Source organism: Canis lupus, chromosome 11 (genome assembly GCF_048164855.1).
Source record: "Canis lupus baileyi chromosome 11, mCanLup2.hap1, whole genome shotgun sequence".
NCBI lineage: Eukaryota > Metazoa > Chordata > Mammalia > Carnivora > Canidae > Canis > Canis lupus.
The window spans coordinates 14,109,409-14,134,414 of NC_132848.1; the positions used below are offsets into that span (position 1 = coordinate 14,109,409).

Here is a 25,006-nt window from a genome sequence, read left to right on the forward strand (position 1 = left end):
TTTAGGCAAATTTATAATAAAGTTAGTGATATCTGGAAAACAGATGGAATGAAGCAAAAATAAGATGAAAGAATCTAAATTATTTTAATTTTATTGAATGAACTCATAGGAGTCTATTTTTCTAACTACTCATACTAACAAATCATGATGCTTGTCAAGCCTGCATTCAATTTATAGCATGAAGTAAGTAATCTATTATGTTTTCCAACTTATATTAAATTATTTTGGATTTCTAACATAACTTCTAATACCAAAACCTATGAACAAGAAAGAAAGGATATAGTGTATTTTCCATGTGACCTACACATGCCAGTATATAAAAATATATACATTTCTAATCATGCTATTTTTTAGTGCTTTTTAAAATGGTAATGCTTTGGGGTGCCTGGGTGGCTCAGTTGGTTAAGTGTCTGCCTTGGGCTCAGGTCATGATCTTCAGGTCCTGGGATTGAGCCCCACATCAAGCTTTCTGTTCAGTGGGTATCTCCTTCTCCCTTTCTCTCTCTCTCCCTCTGCTCCTCCCCACTGTTTGTCCTCTCTCCCTCTCAAATAAACTAATAAAATCTTTAAAAAGTAAAAAAAAAAAAAAAAAATCTTAAAAAAGTGATAATGCTTCAACAAAACTAAAAAATAAAATGGTAGTTCTTCATCTCAGATGATAAAAACTCTATCTATCTATCTTGGCTATCATTTAAATACATAAAGGATAACAGATTTATACCTTCAAGTAGGTATATAGTGATGATATATCATATTCACTCTATTTTTAATAATAAATCTTGAGGGACGCCTGGGTGGCTCAGTGGGTTAAGCATCTGATTCTTGATTTCGGTCTTAAAATCAAGCCCCACATCAGGTTCCATGGTGAGCATGGAGCCTGCTTAAGATTTTCTCTCTCCAGGAAAAAATAAAACAAGATGAAATCAGAGAGGGAGATAAACCATAAGAGACTCTTCTTAATCATAGGAAACAAACCGAAAGTTCCTGGAGGGGAGAGGGATGGGGAGGAGGGCAACTGGGTGATGGGCATTAAGAAGGGCATGTGATGTGATGAGCACTGGGTGTTATATAAGACTGATGAGTCACTGACCTCTACCTCTAATAGTACATTATATATTAATTGAATTTAAATAAAAATTTGAATAAAAATAACATGAATAAGCTCTAGGGATCTATTGTATACTGGGGTGATAATAATACTGAGCTAATAATACAGTATTGTATATTTGAAAGTTGGTAATTGATAGATCTTAAATGTTCCCACCACAAAAGAGAGATGGTAATTTTGTGATGTGATAAAGGTGTTAGTTAACACTAGCATGGTAATCACCTTGTAGTATACAAGTGTTTCAAAGCAACACGCTGTATGCCTTAAACTCACAGGATGTTATATGTCAGTATCTCAGAGCTGGGGGAAAGAAAAAATAAAGCCTTTAAAATTTTTTTTTCTCTGTCCCTCTCCCATTACCCTCCTTCCTCCCTCTAAAAAAAAAAAAAAAAAAAAAAAAAAAAAAGATTCTTGAGAAAAAGTAACTTTCTTGACAGCAAATGCACAAATGTATATGTATGTGCTTGTAGGTATATGTCAATGAGAGCTGTTCCCTCAGACAGGTGTTTGGCTAACGCTAACGCACCTCTTCAGGTGTGTGCTCTGGTCTAATCTCTTTGGGACTCACCCTGATTAGCCTATTTCCTAATGAAACTTCTCTTTCTCCTTGTATTTATAATCCCCCTTTCTCTGGTCTACTTTTTCTTGCGTAGCATGAATCATTTTCTAACATGGTATGTAATTTATTATGTTTATTATTTATTGTCTATCTTTTCCTGCTAGAATGTAATCTCCACATAGTCAGGGATCTTTATCTATTTACTGGCATGTGGCAAATGCCTATGGTAAAGCCTGAACACAGCAATCACTCAATAAAGATCTGTTGAATTAAAATGGCATGAATGAGACCAGAAGCAATAAAAAAAAAAATCAGTTTCTGTGAAGATATGACTATACATAACAAAGTGCTTCTTTTTGTAAAGACAAGTTAACTGTGTTTCTTGGATGGGGCTGTTGATTTTATATATACAGGTATCTATCTATCTATCTATCTACCTACCTACCTACCTACCTACCTACCTGTGTCTATATATAGAGAGAGTCTTTAGGGAATATTAAATTCATAGCTAACACAGCTGATACCAAAATCATGTGTCTATGAAATGAACTTGTACAACCTCATTTTCTGTGGATCGCTTGCTCAAATGTTACCTCCTTAGGGAAGTCTTCACTGACCACCTTATCTAAAAGAGCATACTACCCTGCTGTCACTCTAGCCCTATCTCATTTCATTTCCTTCATAATTCTTATCGTCACATAATCTTATGATAAATATTTGTTTATTGTCTATCTCCTCCAGGAAAACAGGGAACTTATCTGCCTTCCTTACTGCTCTATTTCCCTGTGTTTGGATCAGTGCCTGGTACATAGTAAACATTTGTCAGCATGAATGCACTGGGAATTTGTATGCCCTCATGTTCTTCATATGAGAATGATCCAATTGTTTGTCCCCAGATCTGAAGTTGCTAAGCAGTCATTTGTATTGTATTCTTCCCTCACAAATAAACAAACAAAGAATAATTCTTCAATAAATAAATATGCTTTCATATCATATTGAGTGAGATGGTTAAAAGGTTTGAACAGGTATATGCTAGATATTATTCCAACAAATATCAATGAAGTTCACTCCTGACTTGGAAGATTACATCTTGAATCATATTAAATAAAAGTCTTAGATTTACTTTTTGCTCTTTTCTGAGTGAAACTATATTAATTTTATTGAATTTGAAGTAAACACACTGATCTAAAATTCTGTGAAATTCCATTTGACTTAAAAACTTAAGGAAGACAGGTGTAAAAATTAAAGAGGTAGCTTAGACCCCTTTGTTTTTTAACCCTACTTTTCAGTTTAAAATCTAGGCTGGGTGACAATAGTAGGACTGGATGACATAGCTGCCTGTCTTTGTAATGGATGGCGAATGTAAAAAGGAGGACTTTAAAAAATACATTTTGTAAAGGGTGTTGCTTACTTTGTCTGGACCCCAGAATCTTCACCAAAACTGTCAGTTGTGGATACACTTCTAAAATATTTGTAGGGATGTTTTAAATTTCAGAAGTTTATAAAGTTCACAGAAGAATTACAGAAATCACACTTTTTATGCAACTTAAGTATAATTTTTTTTTTAAAAAAGATTTTATTTCTTTATTTGAGGGAGAGAGAGAGAGAACAGTAGCAGTGTGGGGGCAGACAGAGAAGCAGACACATCACTGAGCAGGGAGCCCAGGCTTGATCCCAGGATCACGACCCGAGCTGAAAGCAGATGCGTCACCGACAGAGCCACCCAGGTGACCCAGGCATAAGTGTTTTTAAGTATTTGTCTTCCTTACTAAAATGTTGCAAACTCTTGAGAGAATAAACAAGAAATGTCCTTAGTATTTTCAGTAACTATCCCCAGCAATACCAGGTAAAACTTCCCTTTTCTTCAGAGGGGTGGCTCCTTTAATGATACCTTACATATATACTCTATGATTTTTTAGCCACTTTATTAAAACATAACAACCTAAGATTAAAGAATCAGTCTTGTTGGTTTTTTTCTTTTTTAAAGATTTTATTTATTTATGAGAGACACAGAGGCAGAGATACAGGCAGAGGGAGAAGCAGGCTCCATGCAAGGAGCCCAACATGGGACTCGATCCCAGGTCTCCAGGATCACGCCCTAGGCTGAAGGCAACCTGCTGAGCCACCCAGGGATCCCCAGAATCAGTCTTGTTAACTTGAAAGCTTCAATCTTTAGCTCAGTTCAAACCTCTTCTTCCCCTCTTCCGCCTACCCCCCAACCTCAAGACAGGTAAAGCTCTAGTGACTTGGAGGGAGGGGGGGAATATCTGGCTCTCAGACACCTGTTTTTCCTCCCTGTTCCAGACTTAGTGCCCTTGTTTAAGGCAAAGAGAAGGGGCAGAGAAAAGGACAAAGTCTTCCTTACTTGAAAGAGGAAAGGGCAATGTTTCCCTACTTGCCTAAGAATGCAATCTTCATCGACTGGATTTGATAACATCTGTGTGATGGTGTCGGAAAGCTGTGTTCCAGCTTACTGGACGGCTTTCGTTCTTGCTGCAGTGGTTCCCCCGTGCTGCGGTCAGTCCTCATAATGAGAGTGGCTCAAGCCCACTTACCTTTCCTGGGATTCGCACTACCCATAGGAAACTTCATTATTCTCGCCACACTAAATGATGGGCACAGGGCTACCTCCCTGCTGTTCTGGTGCCCTTCTCTCAGTCTATCATCATTCAAATCCTCTTTGTCCTCCTGCACTCTGGGAGATGAGCAGGTCCTGTGGCTAAGCAAACGTCCCAACAGAGAAAAGATCTGTCTCCCCTTGTTTTAGAAATCCAATCTTTAGGAGTGGCCTCTCTTCAGGCACTCTTCACTCCAACTACATATTGGGAACAGCCTGTCCATAAACACTGCTTTCTCCAACAGCCCTCCTTTATCTCTCTCTCGCTCCCTTTTTTTTTTTTTTTTTGACTAAAAGTGGATAGGAGTGGTAGTGGTGGTGGTGACACTACTCAGTTAAGACTGTGGGTTGTTTTAAGTTATTTTAATCTATAATGTGGAACATTGCTGTAAATGTGTCTATAAAAATATTCAGCTATAATTATTGTATTGTGACATTAAATGTCAGCCAGTCCTTGCTTAATATGTTGGTAAACCTTAGACTTCAGTGGATAAGAGAAATAGTTCTTATTTGGTCCTTTTCAAAACAACTGTGATATCCAATTCACATTCCATGTCAGTTCCTTATAACAAAGTTGATGGTGGAGAATCCTCAGTCTCCGTCTTCAGGAATCCCAAACTCAAGCTGTTCAAGTATTTTCTTTTTTAAGATTTTATTTATATATTTGACAGAAAATGAGAGAGAGAGAGAGCACAAGCAGGCAGAGCCGTGGGCAGAGGCAGAGAAGCAGGCTCCTCAGTGTGCAAGGGAACCCTAGGGGATCATGACCCAAGCTGAAGGCAGAAGCTCCGTGGACTGAGCCACTCAGGCACCCCTGTTCAAGTATTTTCTTAAATGTAGTAAGACAGTTCATAGTTTTGTGGGGCATTAGATCTTAAAATCAACTAAGGCACTTTGAGACACATGTATTAGCATATTAAAAATTCCAGTGAACACTGCAATGATGAAACTTCTTTTACTTGATTTAACTCAGCATTCTCTATGCTTAATTTACATGGAATCTTTTTTTCAACAGAATACTTACCAGTATCTCATGAAACTAGTCTGAGGAACCTAGTTTGGATCCTTTCTTCTTTTTCCTTTAATTTTTGTGTCCACAAGGAACTACACAGATCCATGTAAGCTCTTCAAACTTAAAAAAGTATATAGTAAGTATGTCTGTTGTTCATTCAAAATAGAGGCTTTCTCCTACCTCTGCTTACTATAGTGGAGGAAAAGGAGGAGGAAGGAGGAAAGAAAGAAAGAAGGAAAGAGAAAAGGAAAGAAGAAAGAAAGAAAAGAAAGAAAAGAAAGAAAGAAAGAAAGAAAAAAAGAAAGAAAGAAAGAAAGAAAGAAAGAAAGAAAGAAAGAAAGAAAGAAAGAAAGAAAGAAAGAAAGAAAAGAAAGAAAAAAGATTCCTTGACTTTTAGCAGGAAAAACTGGCTTTCGGGATGAGGCTACCAGAAAAGGTCTTCCCTCCTATTTAGAAGTCTCGTGATTTCTTTTTAATGCTGCATTGTCAAATATCTCCTCAGTAGTAGCTGCTGAACTGGTAAGTGAATGATTGGCTGTTTCTCTGGGTTTTGCCATTTAACTGTTCTGTGTCCACTTATGAAGAGTGATTTCCTAATTGTAGGCTGTTTCATTAAAAGGAAAAGAGAAGGTATGGAGGTAATATTTTTCCCAGATCAGCACCATCACCAGTCAAAGGTATAGCAAATGGAGCAACCATTAAAATCTAGACGCTAATAGGAACTAATCTTACTTACACTGGTGAAATACAAGTGTATTTCATATAGTGTATCCCTCTATTCTAGCAGTATTTATTTATTTATTTATTTATTCATTCATTCATTCATTTATTTATTTTATTTTTAAGTAATCTCTCCACCCAATGTGGGCAGACTCACAACCCAGAAATCAAGAGTCCCATGCTCTACCAACTGAGCCAGCCAGGCACCCCACCAGACAGGCCTTATTAAAAATACAAAGTTACTAAAAAAAATACAAAGTTATTTGAAAATTACTGTAAATATTTAGTAACTATCATCTTGTAAACACTGTCTTTAAAAAGTCATGGGTGGTAGGGGCACCTGAGTGGCTCTGTGGTTGAGCGTCTGCCTTTGGCTCAGGTCATGATCCTGGGGTCCTGGGATCGAGACCCACATCGGGCTCCCCGCAGAGAGCCTGCTTCTCTCTCTGCTGTGTCTCTGCCTTTCCCTCTGTGTCTCTCATAAATAAATAACATCTTTAAAGAAAAAAGAAGTCATAGGCCCTTTAAAATCCTGTTAGTAATTGTAGAAGGGATGCCATCACAGACACTGAAAAATTTGCTGTTTTATAAAAATCCTCACTATTCAAAAAAATTATTCTTAGAATAGCAAAGTATAATATAATCACTACTTGATGCTATGAAATGTAATAATTTAAGAATATGTTTCATTTTCTTACCTATTTTTCTCAACAGAAAACATGTAACAGCCAGCTAGCATATTTATGTCTGTTGTCATTTTTTTAAATGGTTGTTCACATTATCATTTTCTTGCATTTTCCCCTTCAGATGCTGCCTTAATAATTAGTTTCTCTATTTAAGATTATTAGCTTACATGTGGTATTTAATATAAAAATATCATTATATTTTGTGATTGTTTTCTTCTTTCTACATTATACTAAGATTTACAAAGGTCATCTCATAAAAATTTTAACAACCCTGAAAGGCATGGTAATATTTCTATGTAAAATTTTCAGGTAACAAAACTGAGGCTTGGAGAGGTTAAGCATCTTACCCAAGGGACCTCAGCTTGCATGTGTTTTATTTGGATAAAATTCCAACTTTGAACTATTCTAAAACCCCAAGCTCTTAACCTTTGCTTGTCGAATCCCTGGTGATTCAGTAATATGTTCTTGAATATTTGTGATTTCTTATCAAAAACCTTTAGTTTTGAGGTCTCATTTCAAAAATAACTTAAAAATATAACTGTACTTTGGATCACAGGAAAGACCATTATATAAATACATAGTTTCACCTGATTTGAATGCCAGGTTTTTGTGTTTAGAACTGAGTTAGAGCCAAGCTATAAAACTTAAATTGCCCTGGGCTATAGTAAAGAATAAAAACAAACAAATGAATGATGCATACATGCCAGGTAAAGGTCAAATATTGAGACTGCTTGGTTCTGGAACAAAGATCTTAAAAAAAAAAAAAAAAATGTAATGGGGCACCTGGGTGGTTCAGTTAAGCATCTGCCGTCTGCTTGGGTCATGGTCCCAGGATCTGGGATCGAGCCTTGTGACAGGCTCCCTGATCCACAGGGAGCCTGCTTCTCTCTCTCCCTCTGCCTGCCGCTCTGCCTACTTGTGCTGTCAAATAAATAAATAAAATCTTAAAAAAAAAAATTGTAACAGAGGGTCGCCTGGTTGGCTCAGTGGTTGAGTGTCTGCCTTTGGCCCAGGGTGTGATCCTGGAGACCTGGGATTGAGTCCCACATCAGGCTCTCTGCATGGGGCCTGCTTCTCCCTCTGCCTAGTCTTTGCCTCTCTCTCTATGTCTCTCATGAATAAATAAATAAAATCTTTAAAGATATATAATTTTAAAAATTGTAACAGAGAAAACTGGTGGGAAAACTGAATTATCACATAGTGCTATAGGTATTCTAAAATAAATGTATGCTGTATTAATTTCCAGTGACTTCAAATGATGATTTGTGCTCAGTAAAACAGTATTTTTTGTTACATTAAAATTAATGTTATTAATTTCAAATATTTTAGTTTAATTTCTATTTCTAGTTTAATAGTTAAAAAAGAGTTATCAGCACAGATTTACACTGAGTTTTCTATGCTCAGAAAGCACATATTTCAGTAACTTTATAATAAAAATAATTTATCATATTGTGAATACACAAAAATTCTTTTTTTCACAAAAATTCTTATAAGGTGTTCCTACATTATTTAAGATTGAGAAACAGTGCTATATAATCTGTATAGCTGGTGCATTAATAGGAGTCAACAATTATTAGTTGAACCAGAATTTTAATTACCTATCTAGGTTCTCCATATTTATTCATTTGATTGATTCAGCCAAGCTGTCTTAGAGTTTCTTTCCTCATAATAAATGCACTGAGCTCACAGCGAGGTGGTTTTTTTCCTAAAGTCCGACTTTAATTTAGAAATGGATTTATTTATTTATTTAGCTCCACACTCAGTATGGAGCCCAATGTGGGACTTGAACTCACAACCCTGAGATCAATACCTGAGCTGCAATGGAGACCTGGAGGCCTCAACTGACTGAGCCACCCAGGTGCCTGCCCAACAGTGAATTTTAGTGATTGGTAAAACTTTTTCACTAAGGAGCACTTAAAGAATCTTGTGAAATATTTGGGCTCTTTCCTCACTGCCCCCACCCAAATGTGTGTATATGTATATGTACACACAAAATATGTACATATACATAGATATATAAAATACACAATATTATAAACTACTTGCATTTTTAAAAAAGAGAGAACAGGCTGTGAAGGTGAAAATAATCTGTGTAATTGAAGGCAACCATTCTTTGAGCCTCCATTTCCTCACCTGTGCAATGTGAATACTACCTACATCATGTTATGCATCTGAGTGAAACCATGTAATTGGGATCCCTGGGTGGCGCAGCGGTTTGGCGCCTGCCTTTGGCCCAGGGCGCGGTCCTGGAGACCCAGGATCGAATCCCACGTCAGGCTCCCGGTGCATGGAGCCTGCTTCTCCCTCTGCCTGTGTCTCTGCCCCTCTCTCTCTCTCTCTCTCTCTGTGACTATCATAAATAAATAAAATTTAAAAAAAAAGAAATCATGTAATTATGGTACTTGCAATTCAGTAGATGCCGAATTAAGTAGTAGCTATAATTATTACCAGGCTAATATTGACCTCCTATTTTATCTCTAATTACTGTTTGAGGTTTTCTTGTCCTGATTGGCTTGTTGCAGCTACTTTCTGGTTTCTAAGACTCTTACATTCTTCCCACTGGTTACCTTATTTGGTTTTTCTTTTTAGCCTACCTACCTATTTTTACAGATGATAGTGATCCATAAAAGCACTGGAGAGTAATAACGTCTTTATTGTTTGGGTCAGAATACTAAGCAGTTTTAACATTACTGTGATCCATTCCAAAGGTGATGAGTAATAAATAGTAATTCAAGATAAGGATAAGGATATTTGAAGGGCAAAATATGGTCACAAATATAAATTGGAGAAGATCTGCTACACACATGCGGCATACAAGAAAATGGAGGAAGTTATACTATTATACCTATATCACATAGTTTCTTCGAGAATTACATGATAATAAAACACAATGTGTGGCACATAACTGAGATTTGATCACATTTGAATAATGAATAATAAATGGATACCAAGTGAGAACAGAACAATATATTCATATGAGAAAGCATTTATTCTATTATTCTCAGAACTGGTTATATTAGAAGCATCCTTTTATGTTTATATCTGGTAAAAATTGTACAGGATACAGAAAACTTATGAAGAGTTCAAAAAAAGTGCCATGAAAATAATGCAAAACTTTGGAAACACAATTATAGGAGAAGTCCTTATTATACAAATCCTAAGGGACTGTCCAAATTCCTTTATTTTCATGGTTGTTTTGGTATTTTTAAGCATCACATATTGCATGAAATGTATAGGTGACAGGTTGAAGATAAAAAAAACTTTGTATTTCAGATAGTGTCACTATAGACTTCATAATGAGATTTCATAAAATGCTTAAGTTTGATTCTCTAATATGAAATGTTTTTATAAACAGTAACCTCAATTGTACAGAATATCTTAAAAAGAATACATACAATGGAACATATCTTCCTCCCAATTATGGCATTATTAGAGATGCTGGTCATTTATCATTACAATGACTCATTTTGAATATTTTACTTATTTATTTGAGAGAGAGAGACAGCATGAGCACACGAGGGAGGGGCAGAGAGGGAGGAAGGGAGACAAGCTGACTCTGTACTGAGCTCAGAGCCCCATGTGGGTGTCTCTATCTCATGACCCTGAGACTATGACCTGAGCAGAAACCTAGAGTCAGATACTTAACCAAGAGTCAGACCCACTGGGCCACCCAGGTACCCCTCACAATGACTTTTTGGAATGGGGGATGCTTCAAGTACAGTATGTTCTACTTTTTTTTTTTTTAGATTTTTAGATCTTATGCTCTTATTTTTAAATTTTTAAAAATATGCATAGTTGATCCAATAAGTTTTTATTAGTTCTATTGCATTCATCACAGATTGGAAGGCTAGCTAAAGGCTTTATTTTTGAAAGACATCAGAGCTGAACACTAATATATGTAACCTGTTGCTGAGTTTCTCTAAGCCTTGGCAACTTAAGGCAACCTGACTAGTAAACTATTTGTTCCTCTTACTGAACAATCATTTTAAATGAAACTGCTATGGGGGTGCCTGGGTAGCCCAGTGGGTTGAGTGACTGACTCTTGGATTTTGGCTCAGGTTGTGATCTCAAGCCTGGCATGCTCATCACACAGCCTGCTTGAGATTCTCTCTCCCTCTCCCTCTGCCCCTCCTGCTCATTCTAAAATAAATAAATCTTAACATGTAACAGGCATCATGTGTACTCATAGAAAAGTTCCAATGCAGTTTTTGAGAATTAATTATTCATGTTTAACCGGGTAACCGACAGTTCCTTTATGAAACAAAATGTTGGGCAGCCACAGTCGCGCAGCAGTTTAGTGCTGCCTTCAGCCCAGGGCCTGACCCTGGAGACCTAGGATTGAGTCCCACTTGGGAGGCTCCCTGCATGGAGCCTGCTTCTCCCTCTGCCTGTGTCTCTGCCTCTTTCTCTCTCTCTGTGTCTCTCATGAATAAATAAATAAAATCTTAAAAAAAAAAGTTTTTCAATTATTAACCAAGTTACTTACTTTTGATTTCAAAAACTGATGTACAATGAACGTGAATAATTTTTTTGTGCCAGACTTGTGGCTATTTTCAAGCACTGTAATGTGTGATGGATGGTTCAAAACAATAACAACATGTTAAGGTTTCCACTTACCCTTTCTGAACTGTGTATTTTTTTTAATGTAACTTTTTAAGTAATCTCTACATACAGTGTGGGGCTTGAATTTACAATCTGGAGGTCAAATGTTACATGCTCCACCGACTGAGCTAGCCAGGTGCCCCTAAACCACAACTTTCTAAAAATTTTTTCCCGTGTTATAATTTTGTCAGCACTCAGTACTGTGGTGGTCCAGATGCAGGTTTATATGCTCATTTTTTGTTTACTTCTTGTACTTTGCAGCATGCTACACATTTAGTTATTAATGGGTTTCTTTAACAAACTCTGTGGTATACATTTATTAGCAATCAAATAGAAAACTAAGCAGGTTTATACCATAATTTTGTAGAAAAAAAAATCTGTTAAACTCTGTATTTCATCCATGAACAATTTGCAGTGTGGGCAGTTTCCAGGAATAAGAGTAAAATCCAAAAACAAAAAAGCAGTGTAAAAAATTTAGGTTAAACATAAAACAGTTCCTGAGAGCAAGAATTACTGAATAGGATGGAATCAGTTGAAGTATGGGAGCAGGTTTAGATTGCTTCTTCCAGGACCAAGGTTTTCTTGAGATCTATATATTTTATAATCTTTACTGTCTCATTGTCTTCATAACCTTCATTTTCTTTTATACTGAATGTATTTTCACTTTAAATTACTCAGTTACAAAACAGGTTAACATTCAGCATTTGAATGGTTATCACTAAATCCATTACTATTTAAAAAGCACATAGAACTCTTTCATCAATCTATTGTGTGTGTATATATATATTAGTTTCATTCCTACTATGATTTCAGCATTTAATCCCTTTCTCTTTTAAACAGCTTTCAGTTAATTTTCCATTGCCAGAAAAAATGTATTGGCTGATTACATGTGTTTTAAATTGATTTACTATTGTATATTCATTGAATCTTGAAACTTTCTGGGGAGTTATTTTACTTTTTTAAGTGGAAGATACTTTGTAACTCATACATAGAGTTAATTGGCATTTTTATTAAAAAAAAACAACAGCTTAACCATGTATTTAAATATTTAACAGTTGATGTAGTTGAGTAAGCAAATTAAAAAGTATTTTGTTGATTCTTTTGCATGATGTGTGGGACAAAACTTCTATTGTATAAAGAGATTTGAATGGTTAAAAACTTAGGTCAGATTATTACTTTTTAAAAAAGATTTTGACAGAGAGAAAGAAAATGTACAAGCAGGGGGGAGCAGCAGGCAAAAGGGGAGAAAGAAGCAGGTTTCCTGTGAACAGGCTCTCTCCCCGGACCCTGAGCCAAAGACAGGCAGTTAAACAACTGAGCCACCCAGGCGTCCCTACATCACATTAATTTAGAGATGATTCATAGATATATATATTTTTTGATTCATAACAACTTAATTATCTTTGCAAGATGAGAATGCTGATGTTAGGTGGTAAGATGTTAGGTGGTAAGATATGATAAAACATATGCTACAAATGATTCTATTTTTTTTTCAAGATTTATTTATTTGAGGGAGAGAACCTGCTTGAGCACACAGTGGGGAGAGGCAGAGAGAGAAACCTAGGCAGACTGTGCTGAGCACGGAGCCCAATGTGGGGCTTGATCCCACAATCCTAGGACCCTGAGATCATGACCTGCATCACACCCAGGCGCCTCTTTTAATTTTTTTTCCTTCTTTGGTACTGACTAAACCTTAGGAATGGACTGATTAGCAGTGACTTATTAAAGGCCATCTATCAACATTTCTGCATTCTGCATTCTAAAACACTCCCAAACCTGCCACCTGATTCTACACAAATTTTACTAGCTTCCTTCTGCTTATCTTAGTCTGCTCCTAGTTGCTGGCCCATGCTCATTTCTGCTTCTCAGCTGGCCTGAATTGTATTGTGTTCCCCCCATACTTATGAGGTACTAATCCCCAGTACCTCAGAACGTGATTGTATTTGGAGATAGGAATTTTTAAAAGTAATCAATGTTAAATGAAGTCATAGGAGTATACCCCAATCCAGTATGACTGGTATTCTTATGAAAAGGGGAAATTTGGAAACAAACTCACATACAGGGAGAATACTATGTAAACATGAAGAGAGCCGTCGCCAAGCCAAGGACAGAGGCACTGGGAAGAAAACAAGTTTGTCTCAGACTATGATGAAATGAATTTGTTGTTTATGCCACCCAGTCTGTGGTACTTTGTATGGCAGCTGCAAATACAAACTGCCTTTGCTCACATTACTCCCCTCACTGAAAACATCCCTTCCTTTCATCCACATCTATCCAGTCATTCAACATGGAATTTAAACAGCCACTGGGTGAAATTATCCCTGACATACCAGTCCTCATTTCTGACCTAACAGAGAATTTAGTTTGTACTACAGATTTTAGCAGTTCCTAGCACAGAGAGTAGATGCAAGGATTTCAGGAATCAATCTAGGTAAAATGCTTACAATAGTGCCTGGCATGTAGTGGATCTTAAGTGTTTGGTACATCTGTTGCTGCTATTACTATGTCTTAATTAGAAGGTAAAATACACAAGATTGGTAATTATTTGTGGGGCATAGGGAAGAAGAAAGGATAAAAGATTTCAGTCTTGGCAACTGAGTATGTGGTACTATTGCCCCAAATTATCCACTTGTTTCTACAAAGAGAGAAGTAGCCTTTTAAATAGTATTATACAATATTTTTATCCTATGAAAGTTTAAAAACCATTAAAATAGAAATGATGAGATAAAGATAGTTGTAAATAAAAACAGTTCAGCAAGGCTGAATTAACGCTTTGTGCATATCATGTTAGCTCTTTGGGAGACTTACAAATTTTCACAAAATTGGAATTACAGTTGACCCTGGGAATAACACCAGTCTGAACTACATGGGTCCACTTATACAGATTTTTTTCAACAAATATAATACTGTAAATGTATTTTCCTTATGATTTCCTTAGTATTTTTTCTCTAGCTTGCTTTATTATAGTACAGTACATAATGCATGTAACATACAGAATTTATGTTAACTGACTTTATATTATCAGTAAGGCTTCTGGTCAATAGTTCCTTAATAGGAACTTCTGACCATGCACAGAAAGGAGGTTAGGTGTTCTATCCCCTGAGTTATTTGAAGGGTCAACTGTACGTTTTAAATTTTCTCTTCACACTGAATAGATCATATCAATAAAATTCCGTCCACATCATTTTTTAAAAAGTTATATTTATTAAAGTTATCTCTACATCCAATGTGGGGCTCAAACTTACCACCCAGTCATTTGGCCTCCTGACTGACCCAGCCAGGTGCTCCTCCTTCACATCATTTTTAAGGCCTGAATACTGTTCCATACTATGCACGTAGCTTAATTTATTTAACCAATATCCTCACTCTAGCAATCGAATTGTTACACATATTCTTATTTCCGTATGATACATTTCTATAAGAGGAATTGCAGGATCAAATGCTCATGCTCAAGGCTTCTGATACATATGTTAAACTGCACTCCAGAAGTGTGGAGATTTATATCCTCAGACATTTAAGAAGCCCCGTTTCTCTGAATGCTTGCGGGTATTATCAAGAAATAATCACTTGTTAAAATAACACCTGTAACCAAATTAATGTATAACATGTTATGTCACTCATAAGTTAGACTATTAAACTTTTATATTACCAAAGCTTAAGATTCTTACTTAGCATTTTATTAAAATTTATTTACTTTAGAGAGAAGAGAGCGTGTGGAGTGGGAATAGGGGCAGAGGGAGAGAAATTCAAGCAGACTCCCCACTGAGCGTGGATCCCAACATAGGGCCTGATCTCACAATCCTGAGATGAACGTGATGCCCAACCAACCAGGCTACCCAGGCGCTCCTCTTACCTACATTGGAGATGAAGACAACTACTTAGTGGGAATTTCTGCTCCAGATATGACATGGAATACTCTTCTGATTTGCCAGTGTGCCTCACCAATTAAGCTGTTTTTCGTGTAATAGCCTTATCAATTTCCCAGATAAAGGTATACATCTTCATTATCTAGGGTTGGAAGCTAGCATTTTCCAGTAGTTCAGCACTAGTTTTCCTAGCTGCTTCCTAGCTTGGATTTTACACATTCTGTGAAGGAAATCTTTCAAGACATTTAAAAAGAAAAAAAAAAAGTTGACTTAATCTTAGGTAAGAATCTACTTCACTCATTCAATGATTTATTCACTGTCTCATTCATTCAACATGACTTACCTAATGTCTACTATGTGTGGAGAATAAACCAATGAGCAAAGCAAATGTAGTCCCTGCTCTTGTGGAGCTTAAAATTTTTATTAGGATGAAAGGAACCAGATAATAATAAAGATAATGATAAGTTACAAAGGCTATTGAAAAACCGAATAAATGGGGGAAAGGAGCTACTTTAAATATGGTGGCCAGGGAAGGCCTTGTCAAGATGATTTAAGAACTGAAGAGTGAGAATGAGTTAGCCATACGGACATAAAGTCTATCCCAGCTGGAAACAAAACACCAAGGGCAAGGGTCCGGAGATGGAGTATCAGTTAAGATTTAATTCAGTTGAGAACAAGAGACCCTAAACAGTGGCTTTAGTAAGACAGAAGTTTACTTTTTCCCCCCTCACATCAAAATCTGAACATAAAGAGCATGGGGCTGGTACAACGCTGTGTAAGGGGCTTAACGGGATCACGTTTCCCCCAAATTGACAGTAAGAGTTCCAGGCTATTACATCCGTATTCTAGGGTGCAGGGATTAAGAGGAAAAAAAAAAAAAGGACTGAAGGCCTGTCCCCTACGGATGGTCTTGAAGGGGTGCCACAGGGCATACCTGCTCATCTCATTGACCAGAACTACCGCATGGCGACAGAGAGCCTGGAAAATACTCTTTATTTCCGACGGCCAAGTGTCTGTGTCTATTAGTATTAAAAAAAAAAAAAAAAAAATAGAGGGTAGCCCAGGTGGCTCAGTGGTTTAATGCCGCCTTCAGCCCAGGGCGTGACCCCGGGGTCCTGGGATCGAGTCCCGCCACGGGCTCCACGCATGGAGCCTGCTTCTCCCCCTGCCTGTGTCTCTGCCTCTATGTGTCTCATGAATAAATAAATAAAATCTTTAAAAAATAAAAAAAATGGAGAAATTCTAGGGGATGACGGACAGTCCCTGCTACATACCGAAAGAGCCTGGTACATGCAGGGAGAAGGGTGGCAACTGGATAAAGCTGGACTACATGTGCTCAGAGGCATGTTCAGGCTTCTAACACACCATCTTACTGAGTGGAAGAGAACCCCGAAGAGTCAGGAAGGAGCTGTTGGGGACAGGGAGGAAAGGACATGCAGAGGCGTTGTATCTCCTTGAATTTTCCTGAAGTTAAAAAAAACGTGAGGCATGACGTGTAATGAAATGGATAATCAGGCAAAACATTTTCTCCTGGCTAGCTCAGCACCCTTTGGAGTCTAAGTCAGTTCACATATTTACTGATGTGTCCAAATACCTTGCATTCCACAAACGTAACGGTCCCCTTTCCTTTCCTTTGCATGCTTTTCCCTCTGTTGGGAGGCTGATGAATGCTCTCTGCCTGCCCTTCCATGATAGGTCTTAAATTGGAACACGGTGGTACTTTTGGGGGGAAGTAAAAAGGGACTGTATATAAGAAACACACAAGGGGAGGAGAAATTTTATTCGCTGCAGATGCCTTTGACTTTACAAGAAGTGCTTATGGTCGTGATAAGAAAACAAAACAGCAAAAAAATTCACTGTATGAAACTACACAATTCCAAAACACATGCAACGACTTAGGTTCAAAAATGCCAGACAAGGGGGATCCCTGGGTGGCTCAGCGGCTCAGCGGTTTAGCGCCTGCCTTTGGTCCAGGGCGTCATCCTGGAGTCCCAGGATCGAGTCCCACGTCTGTCGGGCTCCTGGCATGGAGCCTGCTTCTCCCTCTGCCTGTGTCACTGCTTCTCTCTCTGTGTCTCTCATGAATAAATAAATAAAATCTTTAAAAAGAGGGGGAAAAAAAAAGAAAGAAAAATGCTGGACAGGGACAAAAAAAAAAAAGGGAAATCATTTATGGATACACAAAGGAGTCAAGAAATTATTTCGAAGAACAGAAATGTGATTTCGAGCGACAATCGCTTTTCTGAAAAACAAAAAAACAAACAAAAAAACCAAACAAACCAGAGACTCCCACCTCCTGAAGTTTCTAGCGAAGCCTCGGCAAGCGCACCGCGCAGCGGGTCGCTCCGGCGTCACGTGCGGACAGTGCAGCAGCAGCGGGAGATGCTCTCCCGCCCGACGCAGCGAGCGCAAGCTCAGTGCTTTTAGAACCTGCTCCCCAGTAAACTCCCGTCCACCAAGTTTAAAAAAAAGAAAAAAGAAAAAAAGGAAGGGTGGTGAGCAGCAAATAGCAACGGTTTCAGCCCAGGGGGGACTCACTTGTCAGGCGGGGATGGGGACCGGTGGCCGGGCCCTGCGAGTGCGCGCACAGGCCCGGGAGGCTGCGGGGATCGAGGGGGGGAGGAGAACGGGAGTGGGTGCGGGAGCGGGTACGGGAACGGGAGTCGGTGCGAAAGCGGGAGCGGGTGCGGAAGCGGGAATGGTGCGGGAGTGGGTGCGAGAACGGGAGCGGAAGCGGGTGCAGAAGTGGGAACGGGAGCGGGTGCGGGAGTGGGAGCGGAAGCGGGTGCAGGAGCGGGTGCGGGAGTGGGAACGGGTGCGGGAACGAACGGGTGCGGAGTGGGAGTGGGAACGAACGGGTGCGGGAGTGGGAACGGGCGCCGGAGCGGGAACGGGAGCGAGTGCGGAAGCCGGAGCGGGTGCAGAAGTGGGACGGGTGCGGGAGTGGGAACGGGTGCGGGAGCGGCAGCAGGGCCGACGTGGGAGGGGCGTGGTGTCCGACACCGACACGCTCCGCGCCCCGGGGAGGGCGGGCCGACGCCACCCCCCGCCCCCGCCCCGGACCCCGCGCACCGCAGCCGGACCCCGGCCGCCCAGGCCCCGCCGGCTGTAACGGCCGCCGACAAGCTGCGCGCCTCCCGCCGGCGGACGCGGGGGGACGGGCTCGGGAGCGGCGCAGGAGGCGCCGAGGCAGCGCGGCGCCTCCCCCCACCCCTCCCGGAACGCGCGGGAAGCCGCCCACCCGCCCCCCGCATCCCTCGTCCCGCCGGCCATCGCCGCTCCCACCTTCCGCCGCCGCCGCGAGTGAAGCCGGAACGGCGGGGGTCACGGCGGGGGTCAGAGGGTAAAGGTCTTGCTCCCAGCAGCCTCCGCGGTGGATACGTCGCCATCTTGGATCCGCGGGACAAGAAAATTCATGCGGTGAGTTTTTGGCAAATTTTCGGAAGTCTGGCAGCGGGGCGCGCGGCGGGGGCGGCGGATTCGGGGCCCCCTCAAGGCTGGGGAGTGCCTCGGGGCCGGGCCGGGCGCGCCCGGGGTCCGCGGGCAGCGTCCCGGCCCGCCGCTTCCCGTTGCTTTTGTCTGGGCTCCAATCGAGAGAGGGAGAGCGGAGCGGGCGGGGAGGGGGGGTGGCGGCGGCGGCGGCGGAGGGAGGGAAGGAGGGAGGGGGGAGGGAGGGGGTGTGTGTGGGGAGGCTGGTGGACGGGACGTAAAGCGTCGCGGTGCTCGGGCGGCTGCAGCGGCGGCCCTGGACGCGGGGCCCTCCCGGCGGGAGCTGCGGCTTCCCCCGGGCTGCGCTCCTCCGGGCTCCCGCCGGCGCCGAGCAGCGTCCGCCGCCGCGCTGCTTCCTGGGGAAGGACGGGCGGCGGCGGGGCCCGGGCCGCTTCCGAGCAGGCTGCCGCCGTCTCTCCCTCCGTGCACTCCCATCACCTGCAACTTGTGCGTGTGCGTGTGCGTGTGTGTGTGTGTAATGAGACGGACGCGGGGCTGGCTAACGGGCCTCGAGGAGCCCCCTCCCCCCGGGCCCTGGGGTACCGAGGGGGCGGCTGCAGGGAGCGGCGGCAGCAGCAGCGATGGGATGGTCCCGGGGCGGCCTGTGTTGGGCCAAGTTGCTAGTCCCCGCGTTTCCACTTCCGCCGCCCCCCCGTGTCCCCCCACCTTGTGCTGTCTCGGGGCTGCCTTAAAAGTTTCACGGAGGAAACCGAGTGGGGTTCAGAGAGGCCCCCCCCCCCACACACACACACTGGTGGTTCGTGGAGGCTGCAGTCCCGCCCGTCGTCTGCACGGTTCGTTCTTAGGGAATGAGGATTCCCTCGCCGTGTTTTTGTTTTTGTTTTTTTTTTTGATAATAATAAAAAAAAGCGCACTTGGAAGGTTTCAGAATGTGCATCCGCTGCGGCCCCGGTGGCTCCGGCGTCCCCCACCCCCCACCCCCGCCCGAGGTCTTACATACGGGTACCACCCTGTCGGGAGGAACCTAAACACCAACTTCCTTTGAATCCCTGGGAGAGGCCTTCGCCCGCCCGCCCGCCCGCATCCCCCGGGAGGGAAGGGGGGGGGGCGCGTGCAACACGTTCTGTTTCATCTTCGTGGAACTTCTGCTCCAAGACTCTGGCTTATTCCTTCCTTATAATTTGGTCTTCGGGGCCGTTTCTGATGGTTGGGAAAGGTACACACGGCTCGGAGCCCCGTAAACGTTCTCGGCCGAGTGGTAGAAAGTACCGAGTGAGAAAGGTCCGCTGCTCCCGAGGGAGGGAGGCTGCCCCTGCGTCTCGGGTTCGGAAGTGAACGCCTTCCCTGCCACGCGTGGCAGGCGGGATATTTAGAGCTCCAGAGTCGCCCGGAGTGACTTTCGGGGTCCCCCTCATGAAATAACGTAAGTGGAAACAGCATATGGGGGGGGGGTTTGGATAGAGATGTCAGAGTATCTAGGTGCGTTCAGGGTCTAAGCTGAACTGTTGGGGGGAGCCCTTCGTCTGTTGGACAGCACTTCTTCCTCAGACGTCAGCGAGCACGTGACCTTCCGCAGTTTTGTAAGATTGCCCTACCCCGGATCTAAAGGGTTAGTCGAGAATCACAGTGGACCGCAGTGGTTAAAATGTCTACATTGAAATGCTTAGAGGTCTGCCTGCGTTCAGGTATTTTCATTGAAATACTACTTAACGGGCCAAGAGCTTTTAGTAAGCTGTATGTATGTTGAACTCCTCTGTAGTTTGTTCTGAGATCGCAGTTCTTCTGTGATATTGAATCTAAAGGGAAAATAACAATGTATGTGTAAAAGAGGAAAAAAAGGAAAAAATGCTCCACTTTCTTGACTTTGTAAGATTCTCAACTAATTTTAAAAAGGTGCTTTTCTCTCTCCGTCTCCCGCCCCCCCCCCCCCCAGGGCAGTGAATTGCAGTGACTTCTGTGCATACTTTGTAATTTAGACAGGAATTGAGAAGTTTTCACACTTTTTTGCATCCTAATTAACGTTACATCAATAAAAATGAACTGTCCTAAGCAGAACCCTTTTATTCTAGGTACACTGTATAGAGGTATCTGTAACCTAATCTGATACTCTTGGGGAAGGAGAATTGCCTGTATGCTCAACCAAGCAGTAAATACAGCCTTTAAAAAAAATTCAGTTTCTATGATACTTCCGTTTTAAAGTAAATTTATGTGGTGGAAAAATTAGGGCAAAATGCTAGAGTGTATTTATATCCCCCTCGTTTGAGAAGTACTTGATCTTGAAGATAAAATAAAACTCAGAATGATATTCCTCCCCAAGAGAACTAATTACCTATATTTTTACTTAATAACTTTGGATGTTTAATTTACTTTTTGATTTTTCAGGAGATACTTAACAGTTATAATCTGAAATATTTTTGTTCATAAGTAAATAAGTGCTTCAGATTTATATGAATAGATTTCCTTAGAGCACTTCTAACAGTTGTTTTAGTTTTTCTTTGGTAGATAATGGCATTAAAGGGTACTTCTTAAAAGCTTTTAGAGAATTTTTCACAATCTGTGGGAAGCAATAATTTTGCCCTATTTAGTGACATTTGCATCACAAGAGTTCTTGATGTTATAGAAAAGTAATGGCATGCTTCACATCTATGTATGTGAAAGTAGAGTAGACGTTAATAGACTAGGGAAAATAGGTTTGTTTTTTGCATTAAAGTCACTGATAAATAGTATTTTCAAGTTATGTTGAAAATTTTGGGATCCCTGGGTGGCGCAGCGGTTTGGCGCCTGCCTTTGGCCCAGGGCGCGATCCTGGAGACTTGGGATCGAATCCCACGTCGGGCTCCCGGTGCATGGAGCCTGCTTCTCTCTCTGCCTGTCTCTGCCTCTCTCTCTCTCTCTCTCTCTCTCTCTGTGTGTGACTATCATAAATAAATAAAAATTAAAAAAATTTTTAACTTACAAGTTTGCTCTGTTATTACATATTTAAAAGCAAACTTTCTGTGTACTTACTGGAATAGGCAGTAAGGACAACTTATGCAAATAGTGATACAGTCTTAGGAAAAGATACTACTAAATAAGATTTATTTGTTACCTAGACCTCTGGTGGATTTTGTGACACAAAGAAGCAAAAGAAACCAAGGTGTCATCAGGTAGGGTAGTTTTATGGACAGAGTTAATCGGAGTTGCGCTGTAATTTTTTTTTTTAATTTTATTTATTTATGATAGTCACACAGAGAGAGAGAGAGAGGCAGAGACACAGGCAGAGGGAGAAGCAGGCTCCATGCACCGGGAGCCTGACGTGGGACTCGATCCTGGGTCTCCAGGATCGCGCCCTGGGCCAAAGGCAGGCGCCAAACCGCTGCGCCACCCAGGGATCCCCCTGCGCTGTAATTTTTGAATATAATTGCATACAATACTGATACAAGGGATCTAGTGCTGTGATAGGAATCATTCTGGGTGATGATCCAGGTGCTCATTCTGCCTCACTAAGGATAATTTCTAACTGTGATACTTAAACAGGAGTTGCATTTCATTGTGACTTTCACTAGATATTTTGAAAGAGCTATAGAATTGACTTCTGTTATAGAAAGTCTGCCTTTGAAAAAAATAAAATGAATATTAGGGTTTTCAGTTTTTAAAATTATAATCTTTACCTTGGTTTTGTTCATTGGACCTTTCCATCTTCAATTTAAATACTATATAAATTTTTTCTTGTTGCTTTAGTTTTTCTGTTTGGCATCATTTAAGTTCTTAAAACTCCTCTCTCTGATAGGTCATGCTGATATGGCTTGTTCATTTATTTACTTTGTCTATACTTTAGGGATGACCTGGAAAAAGAATTCCTATTATGTTTTTCTAACATTTTGTTCTCTGAAATGGAGATGCACATCTCTTGGCATATCACTTGACATATCACATTATGAAGTAATGAAACGGTTTGTAGTGTTTGTTTTTTGGTAACAACTCATGGCTTATATAACATGGAAATATAAGCTATGTAGGAGAAAAAATTTCCCTTTTCTGGATACATGTTAATGTTTTGTATTTGCTTACTTGGGATCTAAGTCTGTTTAGATATAGCTAGATGTTTTGGACATATTTGCTGCTGTGAAAATTTTCCTTTTTGTGTGTGTGGTGTGTGTGTACGTGGCTCATGCATATGTTTTTGTGTGGGTGGGTGTACTTTTACTACCACTTCTCTGCTGTTTGGCAAACTTCTTATTCTTCAAAACTCTTCTGTGGTGTCACTTTTTAAATGAAACCTTTCCTGAGTCCCCAGATCCTTCTGTTGTACTGCTTTTAGTTTTCAAACTTCTTTGTGTCATGCTGCATTGTAATTTACCATCCGTCCCTACCTACCATAACCTTCAGGGGACTGTAAGTACCTTCCTACCTAAGAGTACCTAAGACTTTGTTTTTTTATGTTTACTTTATTTCTAGTACCTTTTATAGTGCGTAGTACTCAGTAGGTTATCAATAAATATGCAGTGAACTGACCTGGTGCCGGATCGTCGTTTGACTCAGTGCTTTCAGAGTGCTGTTTCCCAGTCCATAGACCTGAACAACAGACTGGAAAAGGGGATGGGAAGAAGGGCACCCCGTATTCTTTTGCTTCCTTGGATTTTTTTCGTACAGCTTTGCATCTTAATTACCTACGGGAAGGTAGGTAACCAGCTTCTTAGAGAAGTGTATGTAGAGTAAGTGTAGGAAAGGGAAGGGTGTTAGTAATAAAGTGCCTCCGGCGGAGTGTTTAAGTCCATTTTTTGCTGTATTTTGTATGGCTAAGGTTACTGGTTGAAGGAGTTATTTTGTACAGTCCCAGATTTACGGTGGTTAATTTTACGATTTTTTGACGTTATGACCGTGCAAAAGCGATACTCCTTCTGTAGACACTGTATTTCAAATTTTTATTTTTTTCCTTGGCTAGCAGTTATGTTATTACACTACTCTGTCGTGATACTGGGCAGAGGCAGCCACTCACAGCTCCCAGTCAGCCCTGCTATTACAAGGGTAAACAACCAGTACTCCTAAAACCATTCTGTCCCCCCATATAACCGTCCTGTTTTTCACTTTCAGTAAAACAATAATAAATTACACAAGGTTTTCTATAGTTTATTGTGAAAGAGGCTTTGTAGCGTTTTGTCCATCTGTAGACTAATTTAAGTGTTCTGAGCACATTTACCTTTGGCTAGGCTAAGCTGTTACCTTCAGTAGGTTGGGTATATTAAATGATTTTCAGCATAACGATGTTTTCAAATTACTGTGTGCTTATCAGGATGTAACCCTCATCATAAGTTGAGGAAGATCTGTATTTTTATTTATACAGTAATATATGTTTGCCATTGCTTAACCATGAGCTCCTAGTAGATTTGCACTTTTGAAGTTAGATTGTTATTTTTTTTTCATCTTTTTATTCCTAATGGTTGAGTGCCTAGGAGTTCTCTAGTTCAAATACCATTCTCCATATGAGAATTAGGTAAATTAGGTAGTGTATGTTAATTAGGTAGTGTATGTTAATTGGTAACCTAAAACCTAAAAAACTTTGAAACCGATTTTTTTTTTTTTGTAAGCATGGTGGCTAATTCTAACAAATTGGTGACCTAACCATAGTCTTTATTGGTCTATTTAATTTTCCAACATTCTGCAGCAGAAGTATTAATATGTTTGATTTTTGGCGCTGCCTAGGCCATTCTGGGAATTTTTAGGTTATAAATGATATATATATATGTGTGTGTGTATATATATACATACACACACACACACATACACACACACCCTATTTTATCTTTTTAAAACCTGAAAAATTCCAATTCTGAGAAACATGGGCCCTTTAAGGGTTTGAATAAGAGATTGTACACCAGTTTTTTTGTGTCCATTTTCGAGAGGTAGAAATCAGAGTAAATGACATTACTAATTGCATTTAGTGGAGATGCTAACATTTAACTTAAGATTTTAGAAATCTTATTTTTATGTTAAATTTACCAGAGACTTTTTAATGATTGAAAACTAAAGAAACAGGGTGTTTTTTTTTAAAAGATTATGATCCAGTCTTCAGGACACCAATCCTTTCTCTGCTTTTACTGAATTGAAATGTCTCTTTTTATATGAAAGTAGATGAGAGTCACTCTTAGTAATTTTTTACTCAGCTAAGGAATGATAAAATAAGCATGGGAAAAAAATTATGTGTCCTGGAAATCTAGGTAACAATGAGTAGACTTGCTGCTTTTTAAACATATTGATATGCTATTTTTCCCCCCATTTATATATTTGGATGTTGAAACATAACTCCATTTTGTATCAGCATCTTGACAAAATGTAATGATTGATTATGTAATACAGTGTGTTTGGGAGAGGAACATTTGGTTTTGTGTCATATTTGGCAGGAATGT

The 25,006-nt window shown here is 40.5% G+C and overlaps 2 protein-coding genes and 1 long non-coding RNA gene across 8 annotated transcripts in view; 2 read left to right on the forward strand and 1 right to left on the reverse strand.

Moving 5' to 3' along the window:
* The first annotated feature begins 5,559 nt into the window (after positions 1 to 5,559).
* On the forward strand, positions 5,560 to 15,642 carry LOC140642537 (uncharacterized). The gene is made up of 2 exons (XR_012038972.1): positions 5,560 to 5,815; positions 15,004 to 15,642. It is a non-coding gene; the product is annotated as an uncharacterized lncRNA (long non-coding RNA).
* Positions 15,643 to 16,920: 1,278 nt separating this feature from the next.
* Positions 16,921 to 18,587, reverse strand: LOC140600503 (uncharacterized). The gene is made up of 3 exons (XM_072768771.1): positions 18,527 to 18,587; positions 17,464 to 18,455; positions 16,921 to 17,306 (listed from the first exon to the last, which is right to left on the reverse strand). The coding sequence occupies exons 1-2, from the start codon at positions 18,585 to 18,587 to the stop codon at positions 17,689 to 17,691; spliced, it is 828 nt and encodes a 275-aa protein (XP_072624872.1). The 3' UTR covers positions 16,921 to 17,306; positions 17,464 to 17,688.
* CNOT2 (CCR4-NOT transcription complex subunit 2) overlaps positions 18,453 to 25,006 on the forward strand; it is a 116,274-nt gene continuing 109,720 nt past the window's right edge. For 2 of the 6 annotated variants that reach the window (XM_072843260.1, XM_072843255.1), the window contains exon 1: positions 18,508 to 18,590. In XM_072843260.1, coding sequence (XP_072699361.1) covers positions 18,586 to 18,590 — 5 coding nt within the window. In that variant the 5' untranslated portion in view covers positions 18,508 to 18,585. Of the gene's footprint in view, positions 18,591 to 25,006 lie in introns of all 6 variants that reach the window. The other 4 variants (XM_072843256.1, XM_072843261.1, XM_072843257.1 and 1 more) reach the window with 4 other exon arrangements.